Genomic DNA, 18261 nt, shown 5'->3' with positions numbered 1-18261 from the left:
CAATCCTGTAAAATTGCAGGAAACCAGTTTAAAAGTTTCAGGAGTGCAGGAAAAAAAAGGCATTTATAAATGATTAAGAATCAGAATACAAGATAAGTAGAAGACAATGGAATAGTGCTTTAAGAATTCGGAGGAAAAATGATTTCTAACCCAGAATTCTATATCCAGCCAAACTGTCAGTCAACTATGAATGGGAAAAACGTTTTCAGATATGCAAGGCCTCTGGAAATTTGGCTTCTTAGTACTTTTTCTTTGGAAACTACTGAAAGAGTCTCTCTAATAAAAAGGAGACAGTAACCTAAGAAAGAGGAAGACATGAACCCAGCCAGGAGAAGGGGGTGGGACTCCCTAGGATAACGGTGAAAGGGAGTTTCAAAAACAAACAAACAAAACAAAAAACAAAAAGCCACAACCCTACGATTGCACAACAGGATCAGAGGGCAAGTAGCCAGGACTGGAGCCAGAAGATGGAGGGCTCCCAGAGCGACGTTGCCAAGAAAAAAAGAAGAAAGGAACTTATAGATTGACATGTTTGACCAAATTGTAAGGAGTTTTCTTGTTCTGATGGAAAGTTTGGGCCTTAATTAGTGACAGGTACATAAATTAATCAAATCAAAAACTCAGGGAAACTATTAAATCCAGAGAAAACAAAAAGAAATACAAGAATGGAAATACAATCATAGTATGCTATATGGCTTCGCTGTTAACAATTTTTATATAATCATAATAAGGTAAACATTGAATACATTGAGTAAATGAAAATGTATTATATAATGATATTATGAAGATGGGGGAGAATTTCTATGTATGGAGACCTGTTATAAGAAAGACATAGATTAATCTTTTATAGAAAATCAGAAGTTAGACACATAAAATTAAAAAAAATCAAGAGATATCAGTATTAGCATGATATTTACAGCTCAAAAAATAATCACCTCTGGGTAGGAGTTTGACATAGAAAGAAGCAGGAAATTAAATTAGTCCCTGGTGAAATTTTATAGTAGGTAAAAAAGGACCAGCAGTATTGCCATCACCTAAAAGCTTGTAAGAAAAACAGGAACTCTGACCTCATTCCAGGCTTACCGAATCAGATTCTGCATTTTAACAAGAGTCCTGGGTGAAATTTGAGAGGAATTATTCTCAATGTGTGTATCCTCATTGCGTTTAATCCCAAAAGGGAGATGGAAAATTTGGAGATATAAAGCTTCAACAATTTATAAAATGAGCCCTGGGAACATGTGAACATGTAGGATTATTTACATCAGAAAAGTCAGGGTGGGCAGTTGGAGGTGGCAGGGTCACCTGAAAAGAAAGGAAGGTCAACCTAAGTATGCATTAATAAGTCAGAATTCTGTTTGCATTTGAAATCTGAAGTAATAAAAATAGTCTAATGTGATGATATGAACAAGAATTCTGTGATTATGTGAGAAGACCTCCTTGATAATGAGAATGCTACATTTAGGATTTGTTATTGAGAAGGAAGTAGATCTTTGTGATACTTTACATTGCCTGCAGGTAGTTACATTGACTAGGGTGGAATCACTTCTTACTGGGTTAGTAGAAAGTTATGTTTAATCAAAATTCTGCTTAAAAATCCCTAAACCACCCCTAAAGTACTCCCAGCACGTCAACACATCAAACAGCCAGTTCCTCTTCTCCAGCCCCTTTATGTTAAAATAAGTTGCTCTTTCTTTGGTTGAGCTTGAGACGGACTAGTTGTCTTGAGTGTAGGCACCAAGAAGGTGTATTTTTGAACAATAGAAAATCTCACTGCCCTCTAGGGAGGGGATGCTTACACTATACAAAACACTAAAGAATCTACAACTTCCACTTCCTGTTCACTAATGGGTGCCTTTCACATTATCTCTGAGTTCAATGGTGCAGAACATTTGAGAGGCCTCAGGCAAGTGCACAGGGATCCAATACTGTATGTATAAATATTTAACCATTATCAATCAAGTTAACAAACTGTTAACATATGGTCTAGCCTCCTGCCTTGACATACCCTTCACATAACCTAATTGGCCGGGTTTTAGCTCCTCAAAGTCTTACTGGAACATGGTGGCATGGATAAAGATAGCACAGCCATCTTGCGCCATTGCCTGTCCCCTTTGCTTCTACCTCTGTGAAGGGCCTTGTATGATCAGTGTGACCTCTAGGTCTCTCCAGTGTCTAGACATGTTTGCACTGATGGTGTCATCTGTGCTTGGGAGAGTAGACCTGGAGAGGCCTAAACAGGCCCTGGAAGTGGGGGCTTCAGGTCTTCTGGGCTGGGAATTCTGGCGTCCTGGATTCTGGGTGAGCACATTGCTTAAACCCACAGAAGACTTTCTTTGTAGGGAGGACTGCAGCTGGAGGATGATTGAAGGAAAACTTTTGGAGCTGAGGTGCTATGATATTGTGATATAATAAGAAATCTATATTTGGTCCCTGCACCTGGTTACTAAGACAGAGCTCCTAAGACCTTTCTAGATGGAGATGTTAGGTGAGTCTTCTGTTCTAAAAATTTGGTCTTTGACCCTGGTTCCTGACACAGGTTCCTAAGATCTTTGTAATTTCCTTAGTGATAGGATTGTCTGACAAAGAGCTCCTAAATTTCTGGAATTTTCTGGGTGAATTTTCTGGCATTTTCTATTCTAATGAAGTGTCTCTTGGTGGGCTTCTAAATAGCCTCAGGATGAGGCTTGGTTGCTAGGGGAACCAATCATGTGATTAGAGAGTTGAAAGTTCTACCCCACTCCCTGACCTCTGGGAAGGGAAGAGGGATTGAGAGTTGAATTCATCCACAATGGCAATGGCGATCAACTTTGTGATGAACTGTATGTAATGAAGCTTCCATAGAAACCTCAAAGAACAGATTTTGGGAAGCTTCTAGGTTGCTGAAGACATGGAGGTGCTAGGAGGGTGGCGCACCTGGACAGGACATGAGAGCTCCACACCCCTTCTCCATGCCTTGCCCTGTGCATCTCTTCCATTTGGCTGTTCATCTGTATTCTGTGTAATATCCTTGATAGTAAACCAGTAAATATAAGTAAAATGTTCCCCTGAGTTTTGTGAACTGCTTTAGCAAACTCATTGAACCTGAGGAGGGAATTGTGGGAACCCTCAATTTATTGCTGGCTGGTCAGAAGTGCAGATCACAACCTGGGACTTGCGATGGGCATCTGAATCGGGGGCAGTCTTGTGGGACTAAGCCCTTAGCCTGTGGGTTAAGGTAAAGAGTGTTAGAATTGGGTTAAATTGTAGGACACCCAGTTTGCGTCTGCTGGAGAACTGGTTGTTAGTGGAGAGAAACTCCCACACACATTTAGGTGACCAGAAGGGAGGCATGGAGAGTAAGAGTAGAAAAAAGTTTAGTGTTTTCCTCTTACAGGTCCCATTGCTCTCACATTCCAGCCTCTATAGTTTAATTTCTCTTTTTCTTTTTGAGACAGAGTTTCGCTCTGTCACCCAGACTAGAGTGCAGTGGCATGAACTTGGCTCACTGCAACCTCCACCTCCCAGGTTCAAGCGATTCTCCTGCCTCAGCCTCCTGAGTAGCTGGGACTACAGGCATGTGCCATTATGCCCAGCTATTTTTTGTATTTTTAGTAGGGACAGGGTTTCACCATATTGGCCAGGCTGGTCTTGAACTATTGAGCTCAAGTGATCTGCCCGTTTCGGCCTCCCAAAATGCTGGGATTACAGGCATGAGCTACCACGCCTGGCCTATATAGTTTAATTTCTATGAATAAATATACATATGATCATTCAGTACGGATAGCTTCCTTAGCTCTTTGAGTTATGGAACCTGTGTGTTCACCACCAAATATTAGGGTCTTAAAAGTGTGAGAAACCAGGATTCCACAGACAGAGCAATGACACTCAGGGTCGTCCATTAGCTTTGGAAACAGTCTTTACGCTTTATACAGTACTCTACTGAACTGAAATGTGGGTGGTGAGAGGGTGATTATTTTCTCAGTAATTCCAAACAGTTTCTAATGTTTACTTTAAATCCCTGATGCAATCGCGAGGCACATTTAGAACAAAATCCAGCAAGGAAGCTGACATACTATATGCAAGACTGGAGGAAAGACACTGTGACCAAAGAAAGTATTATTAATTTTCACAGCTTGCATGACTGTCATAATCTTCATTATTTCATCAGTGTAGTCTAAGCTAGAGACAATATTCAGTCTCTCATTCGCAGGTTCCATTCCTCACAGAATGGAAAAACATCATATATAAGATGCATTAGGGCCTGGCGCGGTGGCTCATGCCTGTAATCCCAGCACTTTGGGAGGTCAAGGCGGGCAGATGATCTGAGGTCAGCAGTTCAAGACCAGCCTGGCCAACATAGTGAAACACCGTCTCTACTAAAAAAAATGCAAACAATTAGCTGGGCATGGTGGTGTGTGCTTGTAATCCCAGCTACTCAGGTGGCTGACACAGGAGAATTGCTTGAACCTTGGAGAAGGAGGTTGCAGTGAGCCGAGATTGCGCCACTGCACTCCAGCCTGGGCAACAAGAGTGAGAAGCTCCATCTCACAAAAAAAAAAAAAAAAAAAAGATGCACCATTAATGTTTGTATCAAAGCCATCCTAATCATCCAAGATGATTACAGATACAAAATATCCATATTAATGATATTTACATTATATGGTATATTACATTATGTGGCACTGAATATAATAGCTGGATTGACTGTATTGTACTTCTAAAGAAAAATACCCATTGGAAAATCCGCTAAGAAACTAGAAAACTGGACAACCCACTTAACCAGGGCTCCACTTGGAAAAAAAAAGTACAATGAAAGGTAGGTCTAGATGTCACCATATTCTTCTCTGTTTCTTCTGCTTAGTGTCTAATAATATACCTTGGAAACCTAGAATATATTAACAAATGGTAATAGTTTTTTTTGTTTTTTGTTTTGAGACGGAGTCTTGCTCTGTCACTCAGGCTGGAGTGCAGTGGCGCGATTTCAGCTCACTGCAAGCTCCGCCTCCTGAATTCACGCCATTCTCCTGCCTCAGCCTCCCAAGTAGCTGGGACTACAGGCGCCCACCACCACACCTGACTAATTTTTTGTATTTTTTAGTAGAGACGGGATTCAACCTGTTAGCCAGGATGGTCTCGATCTTCTGACCTTGTGATCCGCCTGCCTCGGCCTCCCAAAGTGCTGGAATTACAGGCATGAGCCAACACGCCCGGCCAACAAATGATAATAGCTTTTAACTTGACAGAAACCTCTGCTAAGAAAAATATGACTGGGATAAAGGGTGATTTTCATCCAAATTTCTTGCTTATCTCTTAACACTCCATAATTTGTTGTAATGCCCCCTATGGAAAACTATGTGGAATAGAAACAATTAAAATAACCCTTTCATTTAGTGACTATTTATTGAGCACCTATTATGTGCTAGACACTGGGTTAGATCATGGGAAACAATGAGAAGAGAGGGAAACAGTGGTCCAATCACAGGAGAGATAGCTTTTAATCACAGAATCACAGAATCAGAAGACAGGAATGTAAGACAACACTGCTTAGCTCATAAAGCCCTCTGCTGCATTCTACAAAGTCTAAGGTTTTAGTAATATTTTTGTACAATTTCTCCCTCAAAAAAGTGTTGCAACTCTTCAAATTAGTTCAGTGAGAAATCAACTTGCTATGCAAATGCCTGGGCTAGCTGGTGTGTGAGTAGCGTGTCTGTGTTTGAGAACACTGAACCTTGAAAGAACATCTGTTTGGCTATTTTGTTAAATGAAACTCAAGTCACCCAGGCTTTACTAATAGCTTCATTGTGCTTCATGACTTTCCACCACATAAACAAAATTACCTAACACCTCAGTCTGTGGCTAAAACTGTCATTTATCGGTTAAAGCCCACTGACAAAGAGCAAACTGGAGAGAGTGCAATTCCAGCTTCTCTAGTCAAACAGTTTTCACATTTCAATAATCACTCTCTAGCTGGCTCCCGGCTAGATAAGGACCTCCAGGGAAAGGCTGCTTCCTGTGAATGTTTATTTTACAGGGACAGACTGATGGCCTCAAAGTCTGGCCACTTTCTAGGTGATGAAATCGTTTATTCACGTTGACTCTTCCCAGGAGAGAACATAGTTGAGAGAAAGGCAGTGATTGCTGAAGTTGATTTTATGATAGCGTGTCTACAGATTCCTCAAGCAATGTTGTGAAATTCCAAAGCAAATTCTTAAAATTAAATTCATTTTGAAAAATCTAAAGCTCCTACCCTATGTTGCATTTCTGAGGATTAAAGAATCTTAGTCAAAGGAACTTCAGAGATTGTCTAGTCCAATGAGTCCAAATGGCTTTTTTTTTTTTTTTTTTTTACCTTGGTACATATTCTTGAAAGTAAACTTCCCACCAGTTTCCATCTGTAAATACATAAAATAAAGCTGCCTTGATAGAAACAGGTGTGAGGGAGCCAGAGCTCCACATTTCCCCAACCCCAAGGGCGAATGGGGTTCCTGAGGTACCTCTTAGGCATCTTTGGGTTTTCGAAGAGAATGGGTCTTGTACAACTTCCTCCTTTCACCCAATCCTAAAGCCAGGAGCCCCTGTGCATCCTGACAGGTTGGCTTTTCTTGGGTAATCTCAAACAGTCACAGGCTGCTGCAATTCTAGGGAGGTTTGGAATGGCAACTTAGGGAAACTATAATTGATGACATCTTTGTCCGTTGTCAATCATTTAATAACTATCTGATACAAACTCTTGCAACCACAAAACTAGAATGGAGGGACCCAAAATTGTGTGTGTGTGTGTGTGTGTGTGTGTGTGTGTGTGTGTGTGTGATGGAGGTGAAGGGCATTGGAGTGGTAGCAGGAATCCCAGACATGAAATCCCGTAAAGGGGCATACACAAATGGTGACCTGAGGTTTCAGGGACCTGGATGTGGAAGAGGGAAGTGCCCAGAGTCTCCTGAAAGGGACCACATCTCCAGTAGAGCACTTGGCAGGTGAGCAGAGAAGGAGAAAGATCGGCAGTTGTCTGAAGTCAGGTACCACGTTTTAGAGCCCAGTTTTCCCATCTGTGTAGACACCTGCTCCCTCCAGAGGAGGCTAATCTGTAAATGCCATCACCAACATCTACACAGCCCACCACCACTGACTCACACACAGCTCATTCAGGCCTCATAACAACCCTTAGAAGTGTAGGTTAACATTAGCACCATTTTGCAGAAAAGAAAACTGGGAGTTAGAGAGGTTAAGTGGCTTGTGCAAGCTCAGATTGCCCGAAGAGGCAGAAACCAACACTGCTATCTCCACTATCCCACCGAGGCACGACACAAGTGCAAAAGGAGACACAGTAGACGAGAGAGGTCAACAACATTTTCTGAGGAAGCATTATTTTAAATTATGGTGTGAGACAGCCATGATTTCTGAGCAGGTGGGTGAGGTGCACTCTGTGAGATAGATAGGGTGAGGTGACGGGGCAGGAGGAGTGCCAACCAGCTCGCCTCTCCCAGGGAAGGTTTTGCGACCCACAGGCAGCATAGCAGAGGGGCCAGGAGCAGGGACACGGGATCAGACTGCCACGGTTTTATCTTGGCCCTGCCATCAACTGCCCCCACAATCTTGAGTAAGCTGTGTGACCACTCTGTGCCTCAGTTTCCATAACTGAAATAAGTATGAGGCTAATAGTACCTACTTCACAGTCTTATTGTAAGAGTTACAGAAATCAGTATTAGTGAAGCTCTTAGTGTCCAGTATATAGTAAATGCCACACGAGGATTGTTGAAGACATTCTTAGCAGGCGGTGAACTCCTGCTACAGGTGCTCACAGATAAGCAATAGCAACTTTTTGAAACTTGAAAACGAGGTTACGATATCCTAGCTTCCTGTTTTCCTGAAATTTGTGACCACCATCCCTGGCCTCATGACTTTATGAACTTCACTTTGTTGCCCATTCTTTCCTCACTCTTTCCTAACCTTCGCGTGATCATCCTTACTGAATGGCCAAGCCCCCGATTCCCAGCTTATCTTCCTTCATGTATTTCGTGACTAGTCAAGTTACTGCCGCACATAAGATACGGTTCAATCCATGGCTTGTTTTAAATGTACCTAGGAGTCATACTAAAATCCTACCAACAGGTGGTGCTCAAAGAATAGCTTAAAATAAAATTAACCCGATACGGCAAACCTGAAAAAAAAGGGAAGAAATAAAATCATCCTGATATGACTGTATGATTTTGCTATTCATCAGAAAATAAGAGGAAATAAATTGAAGGCAATATAACTAGACAGTGTTAACAAGACAGTGGTTGGTTTTTCTACAGTGGAAGATGATTTACTTAGATTTCTGTCTCTAGGGAAATTCAAGGGAAGATTTTCATTTTACATTCATAAAGATCACAATATACTACAAGAGTTGAGCTATTTGGATTTATTCGATTTGCTTTACTTAAGAAAAGTTCAGGATAATGATGCTTAGTCTGTTCAGATTCATAAATAATACTCAGGGATGTCAAGTTGAATGAAATGTTGCAACTCTGGCCAGAATTCCAAGGAGATGTGTGAAATGAGCTTTCATTTAAAGTGTGCCAATGTTTAACTAGGAAGTTTAGAAAACCTTTATGGGTTTCTATAAGCCGGGAAGAATGTCTCCCACTCATTTGTTTTACCAGAAGCTCCTTAAACCCAAAATCTCTGCTCTTGTGATTTCTTTGACTGCAGAGACCTGCTTAGGGAGCTCTGCCCTGAACAGCAATTCTACCCTGGAAGACTGAGCTTGTCTTCACTGAGGCTATGATGTTTGGCAAATGATCTTTAAGACACAATTAAGGGAATGAAGAATTCTTGGAGGGCAAAATGGTAGGGCATTAAATCTTTTGTGACAGATCTTTATGGTTTTGTGGGGTGTGATAAATTGGATATCATTGGATACTGGATTTATAAAGTGCTTTTCCTCCAAACAATTCAAAGATCTTTTTCATAGGAGCTGTGATTATAAAACCAAGAGCTTGGATCCATATGAACCACCTCAGAAATAAACCTCACTGCTTCAAAATCGCATCACGTAGGTGGTTTTACACCTGCAGCACCTCTGAGCAGGGCTGTTGAGCATGACTATCCTGATCTCTTAGAGGAAAAAAAATGCACTGTTTCTTCATCAGATCATTTGCCAGACATCACATTTTCAGGCCCTGGCAGAGCAGGTACTCAAACCCAGGTTTTCTAGTTCCAAATATATAGGTCATTGACTTATGCCTTAGTTTCGAGGTCAACTCAATAGATGTTCTCCAAGGTCATGTTCCGTTCATGATTTGACCACTCTATCGTCAACTAACTCAAATGTGAGTACTCAGACTGCATCAGTTTGTTCTTTCATTCAATTTGTCTAGTGAAATGCAAACATTAGAGAGCGAGGTAATTGGTATCTCAAAATAATAGGGTTGTCTTTTGCCCCACATATCATAATTTTTCAGCCTGACTTCACATATGTGAGAAAATGAGTGAACGAAAATGACGAATGACAAGGATATTTCTTAATAATGGACTGACTAAAGAAACTATGGCATATCTGTAAAATGTAATGTAACGTAAGCAATTTAAATCATGTTCTCCAAGAGTATTTAAAATTATGGAAAACTGTTCTCCAGGCTGGGCACAGTGGCTTACGCCTACAATCCCAGCACTTTGGGAGGCTAAGGTGGGTGGATCACTTGAGCCAAGGGGTTCAAGACCAGCCTGGGAAACATGGTGGGACTCTGTCTCTACAAAAAGTACAAAAACTAGCCAGGTATGGTGGCACACGCCTATAGTCCCAGCTACTCGCAAGGCTGAGGTAGGAGGTTCACTTGAGCCTGAGAGGCAGAGGCTGCAGTGAACCAAGATCTCACCACTGCACTCCAGCCTGGGCAACAAGTAAGACCCTTCTCAAAAAAAAAAAAAAAAAAAAAAAAAAGATACTTTGCTATGTGAAAAAAAGCAGGCTATGAAGCAATGAGTATCATATATTTTTAAAGTAATATGTACATAAATAAAAGACTAGAATGATGTATACTCAGATGTTAATAGTTATTTTCTTTGGAGGGTGTTATTATATGTTATTTTTATTTTCTCTTTTTAAAAAACTTCCTCATATTGTCTGCAATTATCAAGCTTTACATCTATAATCAGAAAAACATGAATTTGATTTTATATGAAGTCAAGCAGTTTAAAAGCTTTGTAAAAATAAGATATTATAAGATCTATTCCCAGAAAAATTCTGTAGGAGAAAACATTTCCTACCTCATTTCCTTTACCTCCAGCACTGGACTTCATTTCCTTTGGTTGCTTTGTAAAAGAAAACAACAATATTTAGATGAAAAAGCATTATCAGCTACATATTAAGTTGGTCGTACCTGTTGCAGTCATTTTCTTGGCCACAGTTTTGACTTCTAGAACAGCAACATATTTTCAAACTCATTGAAACCTGACACAACTGCCCAGATTTGACAGAGAGGAGCTTCCTGTCTCACCCCATGGGATGCCACTTTAGAAACTTGAGTTGGCATATCACTAAGACTTTAGCTTTCAGCCAACATTTTGAAAAAATGAAATCATGCTGGGAACTTGCAGAATCCATACAGCACTCCTTTGCACCTGGAAAGCATCATTTTAGCTAAGCTGTAGGTGATGATTCCCAATCCCTGAGAAACCAAGTCTAACGGAGAAGACTAGAAAAATGAACTATAGGGCAGTGTGTACCATATAGCATAGTAAGCTATTAGATGACATTACAGGGGAAGAAGACTTACTGACACAAAATAAATGTGCATTGATAGAGATTACTGAATGAAAAAAAGAGGCAGAAAACAAATTATGTAGTATGTATTATTTGATCCCACTTTAAAAATACATACATATAAATATTTTAGAAAAAAGAATGAAATTGTAAAAATGAAGATGTTAATAGCATTGCAAGGTGGTGGAGTTATAGGTGACAATTTTTAAAATTTTGATTTTGTTTTTTTTTTCTTTTGAGAGGGAGTCTCTACTGTCATGCAGGCTGGAGTGCAGTGATGCAATCTCGGCTCACTGCAAGCTCTGCCTCCCGGGTTCATGCCATTCTCCTGCCTCAGTCTCCCAAGTAGCTGGGACTATAGGCACCTGCCACCATGCCCGGCTAATTTTTTTTTTTTTTGTATTTTTAGTAGAGACGGGGTTTCACCGTGTTAGCCAGGATGGTTTCAGTCTCCTGACCTCGTGATCCGCCCACCTCAGCCTCCCAAAGTGCTGGGATCACAGGCGTAAGTCACCGCGCCAGGCCAATTTTCTGTATTTTTAGTAGAGACGGGGTTTCACTCTGTTAGCCAGGATGGTTTCAATCTCCTGACCTTGTGATCCACCTGCCTCGGTGTGAGCCAAAGCGCCCAGCCAATTTTTATTTTCTATATTTATTTTTGTATTAAAAAGCAATTAAAGTTATTATGCATAAGATAACCAATGTGAAAATGCTTTGCAAGAGCAAAAGAGCACCGTAAAAACTGAGGTTTTGTTATTTTATATATTGTACCTGCTGAAATAAAGACCTGATTTTTGGTGTGTTCCTTGTCCTTCCTTTTCCTTGTGACTTTTTTGGGAGACAGACATTTCTAAGTTAAGGGCTCTTCCTACTTTACTTATTACTAAACCTGGCCCCTTGTTGAAAGTTCCTGGAGGGTAGGACTTGAGCCTAACAAAAAAGAGTGCTAGTTACAAGGGTGTCTATAATACATTATTCTTTATTACATTTTATTTACTTGGCGGTTCACACAGGAAGGATTCAATTAAAAAAAAAAACATACTCCTCAATACTAAAAACCAAACAAAAACAAAAACAGAAATCAGAATAAATTTCTGTATGCAGATATCTTTCTGTTAACCTACATTTTATCTTTGAGAAAGTAGACTTTTTGAGGCATATTCGGTGGTGCCCAGACATTCAGTGAGGCAATTGCTAAATGTTAATAAGCAGAAGGAGGAACACGGTTTCTGGCGAGAAAAATAGGTCTTTGGGGATCTAAGAACTATGCAAAGAATTAGAAAGAAGGCAGAAAGATAACTCTAGGTCAAGAGGAAGTGGTAAAAGCAAGAAGCAACAGGATGAGGCTGGGTCAGAGCTTTCTAGACATGCCAAGGTGAACTGTGTACAGCTGCTATACCCAGGAACATCCTATTTCCCCAAGCTAGCCTCCTAAAATGAAAGCGCTTTTAGCCAGACGTGGTCATTAGAGATGTAAAAATGAAACCAGGAATGCCTATCCATTATTGCATGTATGTGTGTGTGCCTTTGTACTTTTGTATTTGTATATCATAATTGTACACATTTTTGTGGTACACATGATATTTTGATACATGTATACAGTGTGTAATGATCAAATCAGGGTAATTGGGATATCTATAACCTAATTTATCTTTTCTTTGTGGTAGGACCATTACAATTCTTCTCTTCCTGCTATTTGAAAATATACAATAAATTATTGTTCCCTTCTATATTATTATTTTTTTTTTTTGGAGACTGAGTCTTGCTCTGTCATACAGGCTGGAATGCAGTGGCGCAATCTCAGCTCATTGCAAACTCCGCCTCCTGGGTTCAAGTGATTCTCCTGCCTCAGCCTCCTGAGTAGCTGGGATTACAGGCAGTTGCCACCACGCTGGGCTAATATTTGTATTTTTAGTAGAGACGGGGTTTCACCATGTTGGCCATGCTGGTCTCGAACTCCTGACCACAGGTGATCCGCCCGCCACAGCCTCCCACAGTGCTGGGATTACAGGGGCGTGAGCCACCGTGCCCAGCCCCTTCTACACTATTGAAAATCATAATTTATTCCTTCTAACTGTATCTTTGTATCCATTAACCATCTTTCTCTTATTCTTCTGCCCTGCTTCCTTTCCTAGCCTCTGGTAACCACCATCCAACTGTCTGCCTCCAAGAGATCTACTTTTTTAGTTCCCACATGACTGAGAATATGCAATATTTATCTTTCCGTGCCTGACTTATTTCATAATGACCTCCAGTTCCATCCATGTTGCTGCATATGACACAATTTCATTCTTTCAATGGCTGAATAATATTCCACTGTATAACACCTCTCTATTTTAAGACAGATTATCTCTGTCCTTATCAGCAAAATCTACTGACCAACTACTATGTATACTTAGGTACTCTGTCTTCATTGTTTAGAACTCAGACCTTCTAAGTTAAAGTTCGGTGCTCTTTCTACCATTTTAATTCTTCACTGATGGCATGTTTTATTTCTCAATATGGTTCCTAATTTCTTTTCTTTTTTTCTTTTTTTGAGACAGAGTCTTGCACTGTCGCCTGGGCTGGAGTGCAATGGCACGATCTCAGCTCACTGCAACCTCCGTCTCCCGAGTTCAAGCGATTCTCCTGCCTCAACCTCCAGAGTAGCTGGGATTACAGGTGCCTACCACCACGCCTGGCTAACTTTGTATTTTTAATAGAGACGGGGTTTCGCTATGTTGGCCAGGCTGGTTAGAACTCCTGACCTCGTGATCCGCTCGCCTTGGCCTCCCAAAATGCTGGGATTACAGGCATGAGCCACCGTGCCCGGCCAGTTCCTAATTTCAAATAAGAAATGTTTAAGCACAAAATATACTGAATTATAAGGCCTATTAGTAAAGATGTCTCTGATTTTCGGGAAAAAAACCTGTGTAACTTTACTGCCAAACTTACCAAATGTCGAAATTCTACCGAGAGACTCCCATTGGAAGATTCTTCAATAGACATGGCTTTGACATTAGTTCCACAAAGTACAAATCTTCGGTTGCTAGAGAGGAAATCTTAGCTATTTACATGGTCTCAGGTAAAATATATTTACAAGAGCAGCAAGAAAGATTCCACAAAGTAAATGTCTTACCTTAGAGTTGAAACATTCCTGTAAAACCAAGAAAATTCTTTAAAATAAGCTATTTAATAGATCTAGGAATAACTTTTTATACTTTATTTTATTTATTTATTTATTTATTTATTTATTTATTTATTTTGAGACAGAGTCTTGCTCTGTCGCCTAGGCTGGAGTGCAGTGGTACAACCTTGGCTCACTACAACCTCAGCCCCCTGGGTTCAAGCGATTCTCCTGCCTCAGCCTCCTGAGTAGCTGGGATTACAGGCGTGAGCCACCGCACCTGGTCTCTACGATACTTTAAAGGATAGTATATAAAATTGATTTCAAGTTTTTATAGTAAAATTTTAAATTTAAGATAACCATTGAGTTTTGTTAAATGTTTGAACTTCAAAGTCAAATATTTGAAGTACATTCATTATATAATGTTAGAGAAGTACATTTAAAAGTTCAAAATTACTCTATAAAATAAGGGCCATTCATTTTTAAAAGTCTTACATTTTGAATTACAATTCAAAATGAAATTAGAAAACTTACTTGTCAATTGATGCTTTAACCTTTACCTGATAGTTTAGTTCTGGCAATTTTATTAATAGCCTGGAAAGAGACATCAATAAAAAAAAAATCAAAGATAAAAATCAAAAGTGTTTAAAAACCCTTTTTTATATTTAAACATTCAAATATACTTATGAAATATGCATATAAATAAACCTTACATAATCTACAGTTTGTGTTTTAAAAATGTACAATGCCTTTTTAGTTTGCCATGTTACTAATGTTGACATCAGTCACTTAATAGCATTATTGACAAACACTTGGAACTGTTTCCATATTGCTTCAGTTGATGTTTGCTGGATAATACATTGGCGAGGTCAGAAAAAAGCTATATATTTTGGTTAAAGCCCAAATGTAGGTTAGATGTATAGATATAAAAAATTGTTGTATGGCTTCATTTTATCCTCATATTACCAAAAAAAAAAAACAAAAAACCAACTTTGTAAGCTTTAATGATAAGTGTTTTATGGTGAACATACTGAGACAGAACTCTAGTAAAATATGGAAAATCACAACTCAAATACATTTGAAATCTTTCAAAACACTATATTTAAGTAACAGCAAAAATGTTCATAAAAAACCCAAACTTCAAATGAACAAGTAATTGAAGTTCAGTGTAAAAATTCCTTTAATTCCTTCTGGTGTCAGCCCATCCTTTATTCTTTTGCTTTCTCCAGCTCCTCAGATTTCTGTCCTGTGATGTAACCTACCTGTGGGTTCAGTGCAGTTTCAGAGATAGTCATTCGATCCCTCACATATTCATTCATTTACTCATGCCCTCATCCTAAACTTTGCTCATTCACTCAGCATGCATTGAGCTCCTAATATTTACCCAGTATACCCTTAGGTACCAGAGAACTGATGTAGCAGAGACTGCAGAAGGGAGAAAAGTGGACGTGGCTCTATGTAAAAGGAGGGTGTCCAGGCACACAAATGGAATATAGAGAATATGGTGACAAGCAACTCACTGGCATTAGAGAAATGAAATCATAGCTCATGGACAGCCCAAACAAAAGGGTGGGTAGAATGTTGCAAAGGCTCTTTAAAAGTCCTGTATGAGGCACAAGATTGGTTTAGGGTTTGGAGTATGTTGAGTATGCAGTGATTGGTAGTGAATGGTGAGAAGGGGACATAGTCACATAAAATAAAGCCAGATGTTTTTCCTCTTCACCTTCCTTTCTATACTACTTCAGGAAGGATCTGATTTACTGCAAGATGCTGACAAGTCCCATGGAGTCATTCTTCCCCTTCAAGGTCATTTTTCCCTTTGAAACAGGAGGATGCAACGGTATGGCAAAGAGGGGTTTTATGAAAACTTTGAGTAAAGGATCACCTATCACGACGGTGGGGAATAGGGTGCAGAGGAGGAGGAGGGGGACCTACCAGGTACAAGAGGAAGACAGAGCCTACAACCAGGGGCTAATGTTCTATGCCTCTGGCAATCAGTTCACACAACATGCAAGCGGTACTGATTCAGAGTTAGAATTTTTTGCTAGGCAATCCCTACTCATCTCCACTTTTGTCCCAGAGAGCATCTTAGACTTACTATATCATCTATAGGAGTGTCTCAAGGAAAAGTAGAATGTCCACCACTTCTCCATCCTAGTTCACTCTCCTCCGAGTTATATAGAGATGTGGGAATGAGGAAGGAACAACTTTTGATAAGAATGCCTATTTTTAAATTTTACTTTATTATTCTATTTTATTTTTTGAGATGGAGTCTCGCTGTTGTTGCCCAGGCTGGAGTGCAATGGTACAATGTACAATCTCGGCTCACTGCAACCTCTGCCTCCTGGGTTCAAGCGATTCTTGTGCCTCAGCCTCCCAAGTAGCTGGGATTACAGGCATGTGCCAACATGCTCAGCTAATTTTTCTATTTTTAGTAGAGATGGGGTATTGCCATGTTGGCCAGGCTGGTCTTGAACTCCTGACCTCAGGTGATCTGCCATCCTCAGCCTCCTAAAGTGCTGGGATTATAGGCATGAGCCACCATACCTGGCCAAGAGTGCAATTTAAAAAGGAACCTAGCCTCAGCCTTTTGTTTTCAGTTCTTAAATCCTGGTGCAAAATTCACACAAAGAAACTGATTAAGAATGTTAATGGTGTCTTAAAAATGCAAACTGAAGACAAATGCCTTCTCTTTAAAAATGGAGTTCTAATAGTGATATGTGATCAGCAACCCTATCATAGAACCCTAAACTGCTCTGTACCATGGCATCGCCACCTCTTGACCCCGTTAGTCTGTGGTTTCAGCTTTCCAGAGGTGACCTAGTGATTAGGCATTTAAAGCTTTAGTTCTTGGAGTTTCAGGCATGATGAGAATCTTTGAAAGTAAGAAGTCAAACTCATTGTTCTCAGCATCATTAGGGAAAACTATAAGTTTTGATTGCTCATGCTAATAGAAAGGATCAAATTCACAGAGAAAGCAACAGTAACACAAAAGTTATGTCTTTAAATCAGGTACACAGTAGGGATATATGGAAAACTGCAGTATTGGGAGTTTTTGCGGAAAGTCCCATAAGCCAGCTACTGGGTAATCTCAGGAGATGAATGTGCCACTATGTTTCCTGGATAGGATATTCAAAGCCTTCCAGAATCTGTCCCCAATCTGTCCTCTCAATTCTGTCTCCCCCTGCTCCCCACGATTACCAGACAGACCTAGGAAGCCATTATTTCTGTATTCCCACTCTCCTACAACCCTCCTCCCCTCTCCCAATCTCTCCAGTCTTTTCTCAAGTCAACCTTTTCGGCAATTAATTTAATTGTGCCTGATTTTATGATGCCATACTTTCACGTCCTCATCTGCACTGTCATGCTCTTGACAAGCAGGGCTCTCATCTTCACATTTCTGTGGGTATTTCCCAAAGCTCAGAGCTGGGCACACAGCAGATGGTTCAATAAAGAACAGCTGAATGCAAGCCACAGTGAGAGAAATTGGCCATGATTATCCAGAGACTTTAGCTCCACAAACACACGAAATCATAGATGTTTTGCCTACCTTAGTTTTACAGTGAACTGAATCAGGGTTTTAAGTACCAACGGCCTCTGAGGGTGGGTTGGCATACATGGCTGTCGCTCAACCACAAATGAGCTAGATGAAAAGGAAATAAAGCGCGTCATTTGAAAACATTGAAAATATTGAGACTGAAAACCACAGAGGAACAGGATGCTATCCACTCATAAAGTCCAAATTTTCTACACTTAGAAGATACTCAAACCCCCAATTAAACTCAGATCTTTACAATGACTTTTTATAAATCATTTAACAGTAGTAAATGAATCTTAATTGTTATAATTGAGCCATGAATAAAAGCCCCAGTCCATTTAGTAATTTTTTTTCTTTTGAGAAGGGTCTCCCTCTGTTGCCTGGGCTGAAGTGTGGTGGCACGATCAAAGCTCACTGCAGCCTCAACTTCCTGGGCGCAAGTGATCCTCCTGCCTTGGCCTCTTGAGTATCTAGGACTATAGGCATGTGCCGCCATGTCTGGATAAGTTTTTTTATTTTTTGTAGAGATAGGTGTCTTTTTATGTTTTCCAGGCTGGTCTACAACTCCTGAGCTCAAGCAACCCCTTGCCTCAGCCTCCCAAGGTGCTGGGATTACAGGGTGAGCCACCATGCCTGGCCAAAAATAAATTTCATGACTTTTTTTTGGACTAAATATTAGGATTTCTGGTACATGTTAGTATTTTTTGTTTAGATTAGCTTATAAACATGAAAAAGTCCTCCATCCTTTGTTTCATATGCACATAAGAAAAAACCCTTGAAACTTTTTCTAAAATGTGAAAACTGAGCTGTAGGTGAGTGACATGACTTAGCTTGTGGAAAACTGAGCCAGTTGGTGAGAGAAGTGTTGATGAATAAATAGAGAAGAGTAGAAAT

General features: G+C 40.1%; 1 protein-coding gene across 4 annotated transcripts in view; it reads right to left on the bottom strand.

Annotated features, from left to right (window-relative positions):
- Positions 1 to 18261, bottom strand: part of STAT4 (signal transducer and activator of transcription 4) — a 152521-nt gene that overhangs the window by 14267 nt on the left and 119993 nt on the right. For 3 of the 4 annotated variants that reach the window (XM_011974214.1, XM_011974215.1, XM_011974216.1), the window contains 5 exons: positions 17380 to 17472; positions 14364 to 14423; positions 13842 to 13859; positions 13658 to 13751; positions 10228 to 10272 (listed from right to left, as the gene is read on the bottom strand). In XM_011974214.1, the coding sequence (XP_011829604.1) occupies positions 10228 to 10272; positions 13658 to 13751; positions 13842 to 13859; positions 14364 to 14423; positions 17380 to 17472 (310 nt within the window). The other variant, XM_011974217.1, reaches the window with a different exon arrangement.

The sequence above is a fragment of the Mandrillus leucophaeus genome, unplaced genomic scaffold (genome assembly GCF_000951045.1).
Source record: "Mandrillus leucophaeus isolate KB7577 unplaced genomic scaffold, Mleu.le_1.0 Scaffold143, whole genome shotgun sequence".
Taxonomy (NCBI): domain Eukaryota; kingdom Metazoa; phylum Chordata; class Mammalia; order Primates; family Cercopithecidae; genus Mandrillus; species Mandrillus leucophaeus.
Note: the sequence above shows the minus strand (reverse complement) of the source record. Positions and strands in the feature narration are given on the sequence as shown.